The sequence below is a fragment of the Adiantum capillus-veneris genome, chromosome 22 (assembly GCF_014529385.1).
Source record: "Adiantum capillus-veneris isolate H3 chromosome 22, ASM1452938v2, whole genome shotgun sequence".
Taxonomy (NCBI): Eukaryota; Viridiplantae; Streptophyta; class Polypodiopsida; order Polypodiales; family Pteridaceae; genus Adiantum; species Adiantum capillus-veneris.
In genome coordinates, this window is record NC_140952.1 from 58,387,420 (window position 1) to 58,404,743 (window position 17,324).

Sequence of the window (17,324 nt, forward strand, 5' to 3'; positions counted from 1 at the left end):
ACCACATTCTTCTATCCTTTTTTTTTCCCGAGAAAAAGATCCTTCTATTAGTTAATGAAAACTGCCCGTAGGGCTACAACCACCTCTGCAAGAGAGGGCTACAACAAACATGATGGGGAGACTCTCCCAATGAAAGAACAACATATATACAATGAGGCTAAATCAAGAGGTGGGAGGAGGGAAGAGCCACACAGGTGGACGGTAGTGCCATCTGAGCACACCCTGGACAATGGTGTAGAGAGGCCCAAGGCGCCAGAGTCGAAGGAAAGCCTCGCGGCGCTCCCGCATGCGGTCGGAACTGCTCTGTAGTCCCTCAAGCTGTCCTCTGAGAGTATGGATCAGCTCTAGCCAAAAGTCACGAACAGTCTCTGCTGGTGGCACTGAGCGAGCCACAAAAATGCGAAAACAGCGGACCCGCCAGATGAACCAAAGTGTCAGGCCACTGATGAGCTCCCAACACTCCTCTCTCTCACTGCACCACTCCTGTGGAGTAAGTAAGCTCTGTAGCAGGCTGGAGTGTAGGTCGCCCCCCTTGTATCACTATCATCCTGCTAGTGGAAGATAGCTCAAACTGAAGTGGCGGGCCCGTGAGAGTGGACCAAGCCGCTGCCCCCCAAGTGTACTGTCTAGCCGTGGAGAGAGTAGGCATCAGCCGAAGAACTCGTAGCCACACCTGCTGGGCTGAGGGACAGTCCCAAAGACAATGACGTTGACTCTCCACCAACTGGTCACAGGCTGCACATGCGGCCGAGAGACCACTATGCACAAGCCAGCTCCTACTGCTGTAGCTCTGTGTGCAACCAGCCACTGAAACAAAGTGACGCGCCTCAGCTGTCTAGAGTCCCACAGCCTCTGCCAAAAGGCTGCCAAGAACTCGACTGTGAGGCCCTCCTCCTGCCAATGACGTGCTGCAACGGGGCGGGCCTCTCTGTGCTGCAAGTATATGACGTCCAAGCCGAACAGTGTACTAAAAGAAGGGGACTCCTAGGTGGTCTGCAGAAGAGAAGGGGTCCCTCCATAGCCACTCACCAAGATCCCACTGTACTCGTGCCAGTGGACAACACTCCCAAGCCCATAGCCTCCAGTGTTGAGTCTCAAGAGCTGCTCGGTCAGGGTCTATGCACGAGTCCTCCCATAGATGCCCACAACTCAGATCCTCTGGAAACAGCACTTTGCTACCTGCGGGGCCTCCACTGCAACTCGTTGTAATCGTCCCCCACCCTGAAGCTCGAAGGACAGGGCTGGGACAGTCTCTGAGCAGGCCCTGACGGAAATGAGAACCTCCAATCGTGTGAAGGCTCCCATCCACCGGGGTGCTACTGGCTCGAGAGGCGTGAGCCACTCAGCTGGAACTGACTCTGAGATGTCCTGACACATGCTCTACACCCCTCTCATGCCCTGTAGCTGGAAACCCTGCAGCTCCTCTAACAAACCTGTGAGCTCTAGCCAGTCACCTAGAGAGCGTGCTGGACCTGCTGCCATGGGACCCCAGGAAACATGAGGCCAACTACCAACCAAGTGGCCTCTCTGAGTGCAACTACTACTCTACCAGCCAACGAAAGTCGTGCTGAGCTCCAGAGTAACAGCTTTCTCCTGATGGACAGGAGAAGAGGAGCAATAATCTGCTCGGGAGTCAAGTCCAAACCAACCTGACAACCCAAGTACTGAACTGCAGTCCCTGGGGGAATCCACCTGAAACCCTCTCCTGGCATCCAATCTGGCACAAAAGCACTACCAACCGAGAAAGACACTGTCTTTCTCCAGTTGATCAGTGCACCCGATGCACAACAGAAGGTCTCCAAAGCCTGCTCACATCTATGAAGATTGGCCTCCTGGCCATCTAAGTACAAGGCTGAGTCATCGGCAAACTCAGCGTCCAGTAGCTCATCTCCCCGAATAGGGAGTGCTAAGCCCCGTACACCAACCTGCTGTGACACCAAAAATCTACTCATCGCCTCCGCATAGAACAGAAAGAGAAAGGGGGCAAGAGGACAACCCTGTCTGACCGAGCGTGTGAGCATGAAGCGCTCACCTCTCCCTCTTGCCAAAAGCACCTGACTGTGAGCCTGTCTGTACAAAGCTGACACCCCTCTGATCGAAGCATCTGAGAAGCCCATCCTGCGTAGAGTGCCCTCTAGAAAGTCCCAGTCAACTCTGTCGTATGCCTTCTCAAAATCGAGAAGAAGAATCACAAGGTCCTACCACGGAGCCGTGCCAGGGCAGAAGCCTCCCAGAAAGTAAAGATGTTGTCAAGGATACTGCGTTCCTTGACAAAACCTGTCTGAGTCCCATGTATAAGGCTCTCTAAAAGTGGCTGAATCCTCAAACTCAGAGCCTTGGCAAGAATTTTGTAGGCTGAGTTGAGGATGGTGATGGGGCGCCACTATCGAATCTCATCCAAGGAGCCACCCTCCTTGGGAATGAGGTAGATCAAGCCCTCACTCATGCTGTCAGGCATCACTCCTATGTGCAAAATGTACTGAAAAGCACTACAAAGATCTGGGCCAAGCAGGTCCCAGTACTCCAAGAAAAAGCTGGGAGTCAACCCATCCTCACCTGGACAACTACCACGAGGGAGGGCCCTAAGAGCCGTGTGCAGCTCCTCAAGCTGAAGTGGCATCTCTAGCCTCTAGCGCATCTCCTCTGTCACAAGACATGGCATCTGTGCCCAAACCTGCTCCTTGCATGCATCCTGCCGTCTTACTGAGGCTCAGCCGACAGTAACTCACGGTAAAAGTCAGTAGCAACTGCACGCATATCCTCGGGCTCACTAGCAACTGACCCATCGGGCCTCCTCAACTGAATGACCTTGGCATGCGAGTGCCGAGGTCCCACTGTCTCAAAAAAAGCACCACTCACTCTGTCACCCACCTCAATCCACTGAGATGCCTGTCGGCGAAAGGCAAACTCATGACGCCTCTCCTCTGTGCTAGCAAGCTCCTGTCGAACCTGCTGTAACTGCTCCTCCAACCATGGACTGTCTGGATGCTGCTCCTACATCATCTGTAGTGAAGCAATGCCTCGTCTGAGACGCTGCTCCGCCTCTCTCGCTGCAGCCGAGAGAGCCAGAGACTCCTGAAGAAAAAAGTGGCTAAGCTAAGCTAGGCCTGAGGCCACTCTGTCTGCAGGTGAAACCTGGCTGTCCATGCCCTCTGTCCAGAGAGCCTCTACCCTCTCTCTGAGTGTTGAGTCCAACAAGACCCTCTCTGGGATGCGAAGCATCGTGCTCCCATTCCTCTGCCTGTCTGCCACTATGAGGATCACTGGTGCATGGTCCGAACAGGATGTCCCTGCCACGATGCCCACTGATCCCCCCAAGTCACTGAAGTGGTCACTAGTGTAGAAGCGATCTATCTGCGATAGATTCACTCCTCCCACTCTGCGGTCCGATCTAGAGACGGCAAGACTGTCTGGGGGCCTCACAAAACCAGAGTGCTGCCATGTATCCGAGACCCTCAAAGTCACACACAACCTCTCCCAAGCTGCCAACTCGACTCCATGCACAGTAGCATGGCTGCCACCAATCCTGTCAGAAGGGTCCTCCAACATGTTGAAGTCCCCTCCTATACACCAATGATCGGCCTGCGGCAAAGACTCAACAATCTGTGACCAAAACTCTCCACGAGCACTCGCCACATTGGGCGCATAGATGTTCAGGAAGCCCACAAGGCCACCCTGAACCTGCATAGTAATCCACTGAGCCCTGCCTGGCACAATAATCCCTCTGCCCACAATGGCTTGCTGCAATGAGTCCGCAATAGTCATACATACCCCACCCTGGATGCCTCCATGTCCAAAAGCAGCTGACCAAAAGGTATCATATCGTCCACGCAAAATCTGACCACATCGCCGAATGCGGCTCTCACACAGATGGTGCTCCTGAAGCATAAGGAGATCAATCTCTCCTCCCACAAGGCAACGCTGAAGCTCCTGACGCAATCGGCCCCGTTGTCGCTGAAACTGGGGCCCACCTAGTCCCTGCACGTTCCATGAGACGATCCTCATGGGGAGCGAGAGAGAACAGATGCTGCCACAACAGCAAGACGGGCTATCTTCAAGGCTGGCTTGGATGGGGAGTAATCCGCATCCGAGCGTCCTCTAGATAGGCGTGACTGCAGTGAGTGCCTAGCCCAAGCCCAAGCAGAGCGAGCCGTGCGTAAAGCAACCTCCTCTGTCCAAGAGTCCTCATGAATGTATACATAGCAAGGCAAACACTGCGTATCAGCAAAGAAGTACACCACAATGTGCCTACATCCTGCTGAGTCTGGGGGTGTCATCGCAAACTTGGCCAATGGCCACAAAGTCTGCAGCATATCTGTAACTCCAAGTTCTCCCATGTGGTGGAAGAACTCTAGGACCTGTGTATGCAACCATCCCACCACTCAGTCGAGGGACCACTCTGTCTTGGCCCTACCACAGAGGGGAAAGGAGAAACCAACTGCTGAGTCCAAGGCCTCTGTCCCCCTAGCGGCGAGGAACAAAGCATGGACTCTGAAGCAGGCTGCCTCATGGTCTACTGCGGAATCGCCGAGAAAACGAGTGAACCCGTAGTCGAAGAAGTCCCAGCGGCGTCGGATGTCAACGCTCGTCAGACCACGAGGGATAGCTACAAGGGAAGATGTCTGAATCTGCAAAGGGGGCCGCAAGAAGGGCTGACCCTCTCTCGCTAGGCGACTCGTGGCAAAGGTGCTGCCAAGAGATCTCCTAACAGCCGGAGAGGGACCTGTCTCCTGAGTCGACTGTGAAATTGGAGCAGGAGGGGGGGGAGAAGGAGCTGGGGGGAGCGGAGGAGAAGAGTGGCGGGATGGGGCGACAGAGGTAGAGGGGCGAGGTGGAGAGGCGACGGGAGCAGAAGGCGGGGGGGAGAATGAGGAAGAGGGGGAGAACTCGGGGAGGGGGGGGGGGGGTGGCGGCTGTCGAGGGTGAAGCGGAGGTGGGGGCTGGCGCAAGGATCTCTTCTTGCTTAAGAGGACCAAAGCGGTTCCCCGTGGGAACCCACTGCTGCTGAGTAGGCACCTGAGGGCCACTCTGAGTGCCAGGCTGACGCTGTGGCCCCTGGCATCGTCGGCGACTGGCCTGCTGCCACCCCTCCTCCGCTGGAGCCCCAGGCTCGGAGGGTGGCTTTGCATGTGTGCGCTGTGCTGCTGACTGTGGCTGCGGGCCAGCCCTGGCAGGCTGGGGCTGAGGCTGTGGTGCAGGTCCCGGCCTCCTCCGTGGACAGGCCTTCGCTAGATGGCCCATCTGTCGACAAATGAAGCACTGGTTCGGGAGGCCCGAGTACTCCACACTCTGTCTAAACCAACCCCCACTCACCCAAGGCAGAAGGATAACCTTCGGGAGCGTGTAGGTATCTCTAACCAAAACTCGAACTGAGGGGATGCCTGCCGCCTTGGCAGCTACTGATGCTGCCGTACGAGGTGTCTCCAAGACAGTCCCAATGGCGGAGCCGATCCTACAAAGAAGTGGTAAGTACTCCCTCCGTAAACCCGGAAAGCAGACTGAGATGGGGATGTCTGCCTCCTCTACTAGAACATCCGAAGCCGGGTCAACCATGTCGCCATTGTCAAAAGTGGGCGCGTGATGCTCGGATGGCCAGTGGACTCATAGCTATGACCTTGGACGCCATCTCGGAGGTCTCAAACTTGATATGATAGTAACCCCGTCCGAGAATCTGGACATCCAAGATCTTGCCCACCCTTGCGAGAAGGCGGGCCTGGAGGAGGTCTCGTAGCTCTCCTCTGCTAGGTCGGGCTCTTGCAGATGACCGAAGTCACCTGCAATCGCTCTACCTCTGCGGCAAGGCTCGCTTGCTCTGTAGGCGAGAGAGCAAGTCGAATGGTGGGCTTAGCGGGGTCGGGCGAGGGGGCTTCTGGCGACTCCCTCTATGGCGAAGCTGGAGCCTCCATCTGTGTCTACTGCTGTGTCGTAAGAAGATGTCGACAGGAGGATGTTGCAATCCGGCGCAGAAAGCACCCCACGAATTGAAACAAAGTTGAATGGGCCGAATTGCACGGCTGTCGGAGTGAAACCCAGGCGGGCGGGCGGGCGGGCGGGCAGACGGGCCGGGGGGGAGGAAGGGGGGGCAGCGGGCTGGGACAAGTGGGAGCGCCGGCGGAAGCAGGAGGGGGTGACGGGGGCGGCAGTGGCAGCGGGCGGGCAGGCAAGGGGCGGCAGAGGCGAGCAGGCAGCGCGGGGGCAAGCAGCGCTGTCAGGCAGGCAGCGGGGCAGTTAGGGCAACGGGGGGGGAGGCAGCGGACAGCGCTAGGGGGAAGGGGGGGGGGGGGGAGCGATGGCGTGCAAAGGGAGCAGCAGCAGCAAGCCTAGGTAATCTACTATGTGCAGATCTAGGCATCTCTGTTGGAATTTGTTTGAAAGGCATGGTATCTGTTTTGAACCTGTGTTGGTGCCCACATTCTTCTGTCCTTGCACATGGACAATCTGGAAGTGAAACTGTGACAAGATGTTCGCCCACCGCATCTGCTTTTCCGAAAGCTGCTTCTGTGACAAGAAGTAGCGCAAACTCTGATGGTCTGTAAAGATAGTAAAATCCGCTCCGAGTAGGTAATGCTACCACTGAGTAAGAGCATGAATAACCGCCAAAAGCTCTTTCTCATAAATCTGTGTTGTCATTTCTGGCCTTGAGAACAATCGGCTCTCGTAAGCAATGACACGGCCTTCTTGCATTAAGACCGCACCCAGACTACGACCACAAGCATCACAATATACTTCAAATGACTTCTGCAAGTCCGGCAAAGTCAAAACTAGTCCCGTAGTCGATTTCTCTTTCAATGTCTGAAAGGCAGTCACCTCTATGGGTCCCCACGAGAAAGGGACTCCTTTCTGTGTCAAGATATAGAAAGGGGAAGCAACCTTTGCAAACTTTCGAATGAACCGCCTGAGTACGAACACAGTCCCAAGAAGCTTGTAACTTCATTGACATTCTTCAAATCGGGCCAATCACGGATAGTCTCTATCTTGGCCGGATCCATTTGCACTCCTGTTGCTAAGACAATGTGTCCCCAAAAGTGTATCTCTAGTAGGTTTGCATTACTCACTAACTTGTGATCTCGTAATGCCTGAAAGACCTGAAGCAAATGATCTCTGTGTTCTGCCTCATTCTTGGAGAAAACATGATATCGTCAAAGAAAGTGCAAACAAATAGCCTGTACTCTCGAAAAATCATGTCCATCCTCCAGATAAATGTCGCAGAAGCATTGGTTAAGCCAAAAAGCATCACCAAAAACTCAAATAACCCAAAAGTCGTCCGAAAAGCTGTCTTATAGACGCTCCCGGCACGATTCTGATCTGATGATATCCACTCTTCAAATCAATCCTGCTAAAGCACGAGGATCCCTGTAATCTATCGAGTATATCATCGATCCTAGGAATCGGAAATGTGTTCGTGATGGTGATTTTGTTGAGAGCTCTATAATTGATGCACATTCTCCAAGATCCATCTTTCTTCAAAACCAACAACACTGGAGAGCAATACGGTGAAGTACTAGGTTGGACAAGACCCTTTTCCAAGAGGTCTTTCACTTGGTTCATAATCTCTTCATTCTGTGCTCGGCTCACACGGTAAGGTCGTCGGTTTGGTGGTGTGCTTCCAGGTATCAGATCAATGGTATGATCTTCAGACCCTCTAAAAAGCAATCGGCATGAGTGTGGAGAAAAATCTTGGCGTTCTTTTGTTCAGGTCGAAACATATTCGACCTTTATCCATCGTTGAGTTCTCTCCCAAAAGAATGAGCAAAGAAACTGAAATCATCAAGTACAATCTCTGAGCCCTTCATTTGTCAAAGTCGCTTTCTCGGCCCGGTAGCCAACACGGCGTAGTTCTTGTGGTACCAAGGGATTCCGAGTAGAACGTCACTCGCGTGCCCTGAACACCCCTATCATTGCAAACGAAGTTTTCCAATGCTCGGTGTAATGGCAACATCCCGTCCGGGTGCCACTCAAACTACCTCTGCCAGTGGCCTCAACCTGTCGGACGTAGTTCCAAATCGAGCCGTCAATTCCAAGTAAAAAGAAGTTGGTCTTGGCTCCTTCAAAAGAGCTTCCTGATCCTTCACTTTGCCCCAAAAGCGGCAAAGTTTGTACTTTCATTCATTTGATTCGGTTCAGGTCCCACGTCATGTGGTACCAATTCTGCTTTTTATCTGCTACATCTCTCAACTGCTTTAGAACTTTCTGCCTTTCTTCATCTTGTTCATTCGGTGCCTTGTTAGGGCACTTCGCGGACATATGTCTATGTTCCCCGCATCCAAAGCACTTCCCCTCCCTGATGAAGCGAGCTCTCTCCTCAGGAGTAAGCTTGGGTCGTGCATCCTTCTTTTCTGGGTTGCTCTTTCTCTTTCTACTTTCATTCGCTGAAGTCTGTTCGGCTCGTTGTGTCATGACCTCCTCGGTAGAATAGGTCACACTGCCAGAGTGAATGGCAAAGCCCCGCTTCGCATGACTCATCAACTCCTGAATAGAAGCTGACTTCTGTTCCAAGCAGTGATCTCGTATCTTTGTAGGTAGACCCAAGGTGAACCGCTCAATCTGTTCTCTGAACGAGATCTTCTTGAATGAAGAGGCGGGTAGAAAAGAGCTCCAGAATCTCTCGCAATAAGCGTCCACTGCATCTCTCTTGGTCATCCGAAGATGGTTCCAAGCAGCTCGTATATCGAGTTCATACTCTTGCGTTAACCAAGAAGAAATAAAAAGCTTCTTAAATTTCAGCCATTTAACTGGCGCACTCTTGTTTAAAAGAAGCGTGGACCACCAAGTTCGAGCATTCCCCTTAAAATAAGAGGCAGCTCTCCGAATCTTGGAGTGCTCTGAATAGCGTCCTCCCGCGAAAGCGATGTCAAACTGTTGTATAAAAGACAAAGCCTTCGAAGCATCTTTATATCCTAAAAAAGTGTCAAATTTGATCAACTGTCCACCTTTCTTAAACTCTCGGGCTTTCTTGCTTTTATCTTCCAAAAAGTCATACTGGTTGGCTTTATAAAAATTCTTCTTGTTCGCATAAAAATTTCCGTCATCAGAGTTTGAACTGTCTATAGCCGAGTCCTCTGTAGAACTGTCACTCACTAGGCGAGATTTAGACTTCTTTGCCTTTTTCTTGCCCTTTCTGAAGCGTTGTTTCTTGCTTCGCTTTTTGCCTTTCTTGTCTTCTTCGCTCGAATCTGAAGAGCTAGAAGAACTATCCGAAGAAGAAGAAGAAGAAGAAGAACTGGGTACTCCTTCAAATCGAACACGCTTCTTTTGTTTCTTTGCCTTATCAAATGTCGATTGACAACCCAAATAACCCGGGAAATCAGTGCCTTTCTTCTTCTCTTTGCCGTGCTTTTTAGCTTTGTTCTGCGCGTCAAAAATCTGAGCAATCCGTGCATCAACCACCTCTACTAATTCTTTCTCTGAATATTCTTTGTGAGCAAAAGGTTTCTTGAGAGCGGGTTTCGGGGGTGGTGGTGTGGTTTTCTGCCACTGCTCGTGCACTTCCTGAAAAGAAGTCTCGCTTATATATTTTGCCAGTTTTGGGTCCTTCGCAAAACTGAGCATCATCTTTGTTGCATCGCCGATCAATTGACGACGCTTCATCTCTTGTTGCTCCGTCTGAGTAGGCCGAGGCAGGCCATACTCTCTGCCGGAATCTTCGTTGTGATCCCTGCCCGCATCTCTGGATGCAGAGGCAGTCGACTAATCCTTGCATGAAGCCATGGGTGCCACGGAAAAAAAATTGGGATCGAATTTCCCATAGAAGAGAAATCGGCCGTACTCTAATACCACTGTAACAAACTTGGACACTCCAAGTCAAGAATCAATCACGACAGCACCAAATAACCACTTCAAAACAGTTCACAAAAGATTTGCACTGGCCCGACGGAGTTCCGTGCCTAGAGATATTGGCCCCAAAGACTGGCACCCCTTTCGATATTTCTTTATGTATTAATCAGTGTTCAAAGTACAAGAGTTCGGGTCTCGCTCTCAGACTCTACATCCAGATGCTCTACAGAGTGGAAGCCCAAACCACATATTTACAAGGGATGCCAAAAGTAGAGCCCCAAAAGCTTCAAATCAAAAGCCTTAACAAAAATAAAGCAAAGGCTCTTCTCTCTCTCTCTCAAGCTTACAAAATTAAAGCCAAGGATTCTCTCTCATCAACGTAAAAACAGCCCCAAAACTGCCGCAAAAGCAAAAGCTTCAGCTTCCGTGATTTCCGGGACTACCGTATGGTGCCACGTCATCATTGCTTTTTTCCGCAATTTTCGGGATTCAGACCCTGCTGCCCTAGGGTTAGGGTTAGGGTTTTTGGCAAGCTTTAGGGTTTGCAAATTTTAGGGTTAGGGTTAGGGTTAGGGTTAGGGTTAGGGTTAGGATTAGGGTTAGGGTTTTTGGCAGATTTTAGGGTTTGCAGGCTTTAGGGTTAGGGTTTCCAGAATTAGGGTTTTCAACTCTCGGGCAGACACGTCATCACTTTGTGATAGATGCAATATAAAGAAATACCGAAAGGGGCACCAAGGTTTGGGGCCAATACTCTCTGGGGTGGAATTCCGCCACTCCGTGTCGCATGTCATCTCTCTCTCTCAGTTCAGTTGTTATTGAAGTGCTAAGTGCTAAAAGTCTGTTCAATCTGTTCTTTTCTATTGGCACGTGGTGCCCGTCTTGTGACACTCTCGACTAGTTACAATTTTCCGCTTTAGTTGGCATCCCGCATAGTGCAACATTTCTTTGAGATGCAATATGAAAGAAATAAAAAAATCATTTTTCCTCTCATGATACAAACGATGGCTTTTTGGGGGGGTCGTGAAAAGCGTGCATCATATAGCCCTCCCCAGATGGCTGGAGACATTTATGTCTCTAGCCTGTGTCCGAGTCTTCAGCCAAGCATAGACAAATGTCAGCAGACGGCTCCATCTGTGGCTCTAATCTGCAATTGTAGAGTTTAAGCCACCATCCATTTATTGGGATGTGATGCAACTTCCATCCAAGTCTCCTAGCCTATAACTGTCATTTGTTTCTAATTGATCCAACGGCAAACAAAAATTTCATCTCTTAGAATTTAGCCAAAGAACTTGGCTTGAAGAATGACGACATGGAGCCACCCTTAGAGATTCACCAAGCCCTATATGCCAATGACAAAGACACATTGAAGACAATTGTGCCCTACATTGGCAAGCTTAAATTTGAGTTTCAAGGTTTCAAAGATTAAGACACCTTGTGCATTGCAGATCTTGACAACGCAGATGTCATACTTGGCATACCTTGGAACCATAGAGTGGATTCAGCTATCTACTCTCAAAAGAAGACCGTCGAGTTCACCCATAAAGGCAAAAAGTACGAGATCAAAGCAGGCGTAAGTGGGGACACCATACCCATGGTAAGCCATACTCAAGCCTCCAGAGCAATTAAGGATTGTATCAATGTTGTTTGCTTTATGTAAATAATAGCCATGATAAGATGCATGGTCATAAACTGCTGACATGTCAAAGCCCTGAAGAATGGAGCCAACTTGCAGATCCTGGTCTGGGTCATAAATTTTGCAAATTTTGAGTACTTCGCAAAATTTTTCATCATCTTTGTTGCATCGTTAATCAATCGTCGACGCTCCATCTCTTCAATCTCCGCCTGAGTAGGCCGAGGTGGGCCATACTCCTCAAGAGAATCTTCTTCGTGATCTCTTCCCGCATCTCCGGATGCAGAGAAAGTCGATTGAGCTCTGTCTGAATCCATAAGTGTCGCTAGAAAAAGGATCGCATTTCCCGATAGAAGAGAAATCGACCGTGCTCTGATACCACTGTAACAAACTTAGACACTCCAAGTCAAGATTCTACCGCGACACGACAGGAATTCACTTCAAAACAGCTCACAATTCACAGTTCACAATTGATTCGACACGGCCCGACGGAGTTCCGTGCCAAGATATATTGGCCCCAAAGACTGGCACCCCTTTCGGTATTCTTTTTGAATTAATCTGCAACTCAAAGTACAAGGGAGTGGGAGAGTCTCACTCTCAGACTCTGCGTCCAAATGCTCTGAAAAGTGAGAGCCCAAACCTCACTTATAAAGGTTTACAAGGGATGCTACAAGCAGAGCCCCAAAAGCTTTAAATCCAAAAGTATTCAAAATTAAAGCAACTTGTCCCCAAAAGCTACCCAATAATTTGCGTAGATTTTCAGCCCTGATTTGCATAGGCAAAAGCGTCCGTACAACTGCCGTAAAAGGCGGACTTCCATACAGCCAGTGCCACGTCAACACTCCGTAATTTCCGTCGGGTTTTGCGGACCTGCCACGTCAACATTTCAACGTAAATTCCGAGGCCAGCCAACCGGGGGGGGGGGAGGGTGTGCTTTGCTCTAGTGCTCCCCATGTCCAGGGCCATGCTTGACACATCACCTGGGGTGTGTGTGGTTTCTCCTACCCAAATGGCTGCCACGTCACTCATTTGTGACACGGTGCCCGTCTTGTGACACATGTTGAAAATCAAGAACAACTCGAAGTCTTGGAAAAGTATAAAGATTGTTTTTTAGAAGATCTTCCTTATCAACTACCTCCAGAAAGGCTTCAAGATCATCAAATAGATATCATCCCTGGTAGCTCTCCTCCCAACATTGCGCCTTATCGAGTGAGCCCTCCTCAACAAGAGGAAATCGGGAAGCAAGTGGAAGACCTACTTAGTCGTGGGTTAATTAAGCCTAGTAGCTCGCCCTTTTGTTCTCCAGTTCTTCTTGTTCAAAAAGACTATCATGCACTCAACAAAATAACCGTGAAGAACAGGTTTCCCATTCCACGAATCGATGACATTTTGGATCGCCTTGGTGGCGCCAAGCTTTTCAGTAGGATTGATCTAAAGAGCGACTATCACCAGATCAGGGTGATTCCACAAGATACCCACAAGGCTACTTTCCGTAGTTCTTTTGGCTTATACGAATTCTAGATGATTCCTTTCGGATTAATTAATGCACCGGCAACTTTTAATCGCATGATGGAGCGCATCTTTAGGGGTCACCGTCAATATGTCGACACCTTCTTTGATGATATTCTTGTGTTTAGCAAGAATGAAGAGGAGCATCGTCAACATTTGGAAACTGTCTTACAACTTCTTTATGAGAACCAGCTTCTCATTAATGGTAAGAAAAGCAAGTTTTTCATGCAGAAGATAAATTATCTTGACACGTGATCTCTTCAGAAGGTATTCAAATGGGTCTAGAAAAGATCAAAATAATTCAAGAATGGCCAGATCTTTGTGATGTTCATCAAGTACGATCTTTTTTTGCGTTATGCTCTTACTATTGCCGCTTCATGAAACATTTTTCCCATATTGCTTCTCCTCTTCATGACCTAACCAAGAAGAATAGCACTTTTCAATGGAAGGAGAAAGAGAAGGCAGCTTTTAAAAAGCTACAAATTGCACTCACTTCAGGCCCTGTTCTCATCATCCCCGACTTGGTTCATAGTCGAAGCAATTGCTTGTGGCAATTGCATTGGTGTTGTGCTCAATCAAGAAGGCCATGCGGTAGCATTTGAAAGCTGACACCTAAATGACACAGATAAGAGGTATAATATTTATGAGAAAGAGTTGTTAGCTGTTGTACATGCTTTGAAGGTGTGGAAACATTATCTCTTAGGCGATGAATTCCTTGTAAGAACCGTTCACCAAAGCTTGAAGTATTTCAAAACTCAAAAGCACTTACAGGAGGACACTAGCCTCTAGGCAATCCACATCTAGTTGCGTTTTTTTGTTCGCTGGAGCGAATCATGTATCCAGAATTGCACTTTATCTTCCACCACTGAGACAATGTACGTTGCAGTTTCTAGTTCCAATAAGGAAGCTGTGTGGTTATCTCATCTAGTGGGAGACCTTGATATACACCAGACTCCAGTGCTACATTGTAACAGTCACAGTGCGATTGCATTAGCAAAGAACCCCATGTTTCACTCCAAGTCGAAACACATAGGTGTCAAGTATCATGTGGTATGGGATATTTTGGCTAGCAAACGCATTGACTTAGTCAAAGTTCACACAGATGAAAACCCAGTGGATGCTTTAACTTGTACTGAGGGTACTAACTTATGCTTGAGAAATGACCCGTAGAGTCGGGTCGGGCAATGCCAATAAAACCCATGATTTCTTAAAATATCACTTATTAATTAGTTAATAAACTCACGTATAAAAGATGATTCGTATGCAAACAATTTCCTAGGCTTGGTCCTAATGCAATTGTATGGGAACACTCCCCAATGCCTACACGTGGCAGACAATGGTTGTGCTCATGTGCAATCAGAGGGTATACAACTAATCTAAAGTATCTAAGTGTGGAGGTCCTGAGTATAGGCTCACAAGGCTGACCTAAACCCTAGAAATAGGAGTTATAGCTTGTCCACATACACATAGGGTTAGTTGTCCACGTCACATGATTATATTCTTGACAGGTTACAAGATCTTATTGTTTTAACAGGATTGATTTGAAGAGTGGCTATCATCAAATACGAATAGCACCCATAGATGTTCACAAAACTGCTTTCTTTCAGATTATATAAGTTTTAAGTGATGCCTTTCGGCATTACTAATGCTCTGGCTACCTTCGATCGTAAAATGAAACGTATACTTTGACCACACGGCAAATTTGTGGGTCCTGCACAAAAACCAAATTTTGTAAGAGAGGCCAGTGTCTAGCACTGAGCATATGAGAGAGAATCTTATACAAAAAAGAGAGGGGAGTAATGGTGGGACGGTAACTTTGGGCATAGTGAATAGCCAACTCTCTCTCTCTCTCTCTCTCTCTCTCTCTCTCTCTCTCTCTCTCTCTAAAATGTCAAAGGTCGACTCTTGAAACTTACAATTGAGCAACCTTTGTCCTTCCAGCAAGATGACTTCCTTCAATGTGGTCTACACATACACGGAAGAAAAAATTTAACAACAATATTAATAAAAATTTTACCTTTAACAAGAAGAATTACGCAATTGCTTAGCGACATCATGCTTCACAATACCAATATTGACAGCCAAATCTTCAAAATCGTGTTCCATTTTACTAATATGACAATCGCTATGACCCAAGCTCCAACTTCTCGCCTCTTCCCACAACCAAACTTGCTCCTAGTTAACAGAGAGAAAAAAAAAAGTTTATAACCATTAGCAGTCAATTATTTGAAACAGGCAAACATGCTATAAAAATGATTGTATTGAACATAATTTCCACAAAAATGGGTTTTCTCAGATATAAAAAAACTACCAAGGCTGAGAAAATGAAACCAACGTAGAAGGGTTAGGCCACAAAACCACTAACGACAACAATAACTACAAAAACCCATATAAATAATCAATTTCATAAGCATCTAAGCGATTGCTCCTTCCAGATTTATGATCACCTGCCACCATTTCTTATTCTTTGCCCTCTGTCCATACCTTTGTGACTCGCTGAGTCAACCCCCTTATTGGCCTCTCTCTTCTCTACATTGTCCACTTTGACCACTTTTAGTGTTTCCTCAACCTTTTATATATTGGGTTATTTTTCATATTGAGGTGTTTGTCTTCGATATGCCCAACCCATCTCTCTCTCTCTCTCTCTCTCTCTCTCTCTCTCTCTCTCTCTCTCTCTCACAAGTGTGGTAAATTGGTTATGCCATTTCCCTCTTGAATAACAAGTCTTGAGTTCAACTCCTCGTCGGCTAGATCTTTAAGGTCTCTTAAGATAGTCTCCTACGACGTTAAAACTCTCTTCTTCTTCTTCTTCTCTCTCTCTCTCTCTCTCTCTCTCTCTCTCTATATATATATATATATATATATACATGGTGCTTTCAATATTGGAGATAAAGTGACAGCTTGCTTAAGCTTCATGAAGGATACTTCACACTCATCAATTTATTCAAATAGTGTAATCAAGCTGTACATGGGTTTTGCAATTATAGCGTACATGTAAATGAATTGTCTGTAATATCCACACTGTCCCATGAAATCTTGAACCCCTTTGATTGTTGTCGGTCTAGGCAATTCGACAATAACATGATTTTATCCATATCAATAGCTATGCCATTTTTAAACATTATATGTCCAAAAACATTTCCCTATCTGCCCATAAATGTGCACTTTTCAGGATTTAAGCAAATCCTATAAAGTCTACATCTTTCAAAGACCTCGGCTTGGATTGATGAATGTACACATAAATCATCCATGTATACTTTAAATAAATTCCGAAGGTATTCCTTAAAAGCATGGCTCATCAATATATATATATATATATATATATATATATAAAGTGGGGCTTGAACCCTTAGTATCACTTGCAGAATTACAAAGAGTCCAAAGGAATTACAAAACCCCATAGGTATCACCAATAACCATTGACAAATATCAGTCTGAAGTCAGGTGCTATCAACCCAAAAACAGGCGGTAAAGATAATACCTTTATCCATTCAACCCAAGTAAACACGATAACGCTTCCTGTATTTTCTTGGTGGATTATATGTAGCTCTCTACTGAGCTTTTGTCGCATCTCAGACTGAAGCCAAGGGGCCTCCATCTCCACTACAGGCTCTGAAGTAGCAGGGTAAGATTCTGGAAAGTAAATGCATAAACGAAGTGGCAGAATCCCACCATCCTCTGATGGGCGTACAAGAATCTGCAAACCAGAGCACTTCTAGGAATGAATTGGAACCCTCGTAACTGTGTCTGCTTGTACAATACTGAAATGCTCATGCAATTGCCGACAAGAAAGAATTACCATGTAGTGCAAGCTTCCCCACACACATAACAACTCGCAAACCTCGTAAGAGTTATCGTCTTGGAACTCGCAGTCTTCTCCGTAGATGGATTTGAGCACCTCAGCCTCGTCACTTTGGGCAGCACGATTTTCTACAGGAAGTAAAATTGTAGTAGATGTTATTCCAATCCCCTGGAGCAGGAAACAAACTTGCGCATAATCAAACACCTGCAGCGTCTGCTGCTTCCATGTTTCTGCCTACGAGAACAGCAATAGAAATTTTCCTGATGCGGTATGGTATAGCGTTTTGTTTTTTTTTAAGAAAAGAAAAATTGCAAAGTAGGGAAAGAAGCCGGAAAAGAAAAAAAAAACTAGGATGATAAATCTCTCTCCGGAGTATGTCGGACACATTTCAGAAAATGGCTGAATATGAGGAATCTTGTGAAGATGCTTTGTATCAAAGGCGAAGGCGCATGAGGCGAGGAGCAGCAAAGGCTCAGCGAAGGGGCGCAGCTACATCCTCACCATCGTCAGCACCTCCATCTTCCTCATCCTTGCCCGCGTCTCCTCCTGCAAAAGCATACTACGTGCAGGAAGTGTGAGAGAGAAGAAGCCCTTTCCAGCCAAGCCAAC

At 47.7% G+C, this 17,324-nt stretch overlaps 1 protein-coding gene across 2 annotated transcripts in view; it reads right to left on the reverse strand.

Annotated features, from left to right (window-relative positions):
* LOC147429418 (uncharacterized) overlaps positions 1–17,039 on the reverse strand; it is a 38,511-nt gene extending 21,472 nt beyond the window's left edge. The window contains exons 1-5 of one of the 2 annotated variants that reach the window (XM_086495645.1): positions 16,920–17,039; positions 16,755–16,843; positions 16,395–16,610; positions 14,983–15,088; positions 14,830–14,878 (exon numbers count right to left, since the gene is read on the reverse strand). In XM_086495645.1, the coding sequence (XP_086351771.1) occupies positions 14,830–14,878; positions 14,983–15,088; positions 16,395–16,610; positions 16,755–16,843; positions 16,920–16,941 (482 nt within the window). In that variant the 5' untranslated portion in view covers positions 16,942–17,039. Of the gene's footprint in view, positions 1–14,829; positions 14,879–14,982; positions 15,089–16,394; positions 16,611–16,712; positions 16,844–16,919 lie in introns of both variants that reach the window. The other variant, XM_086495646.1, reaches the window with a different exon arrangement.
* Positions 17,040–17,324: the final 285 nt, after the last annotated feature.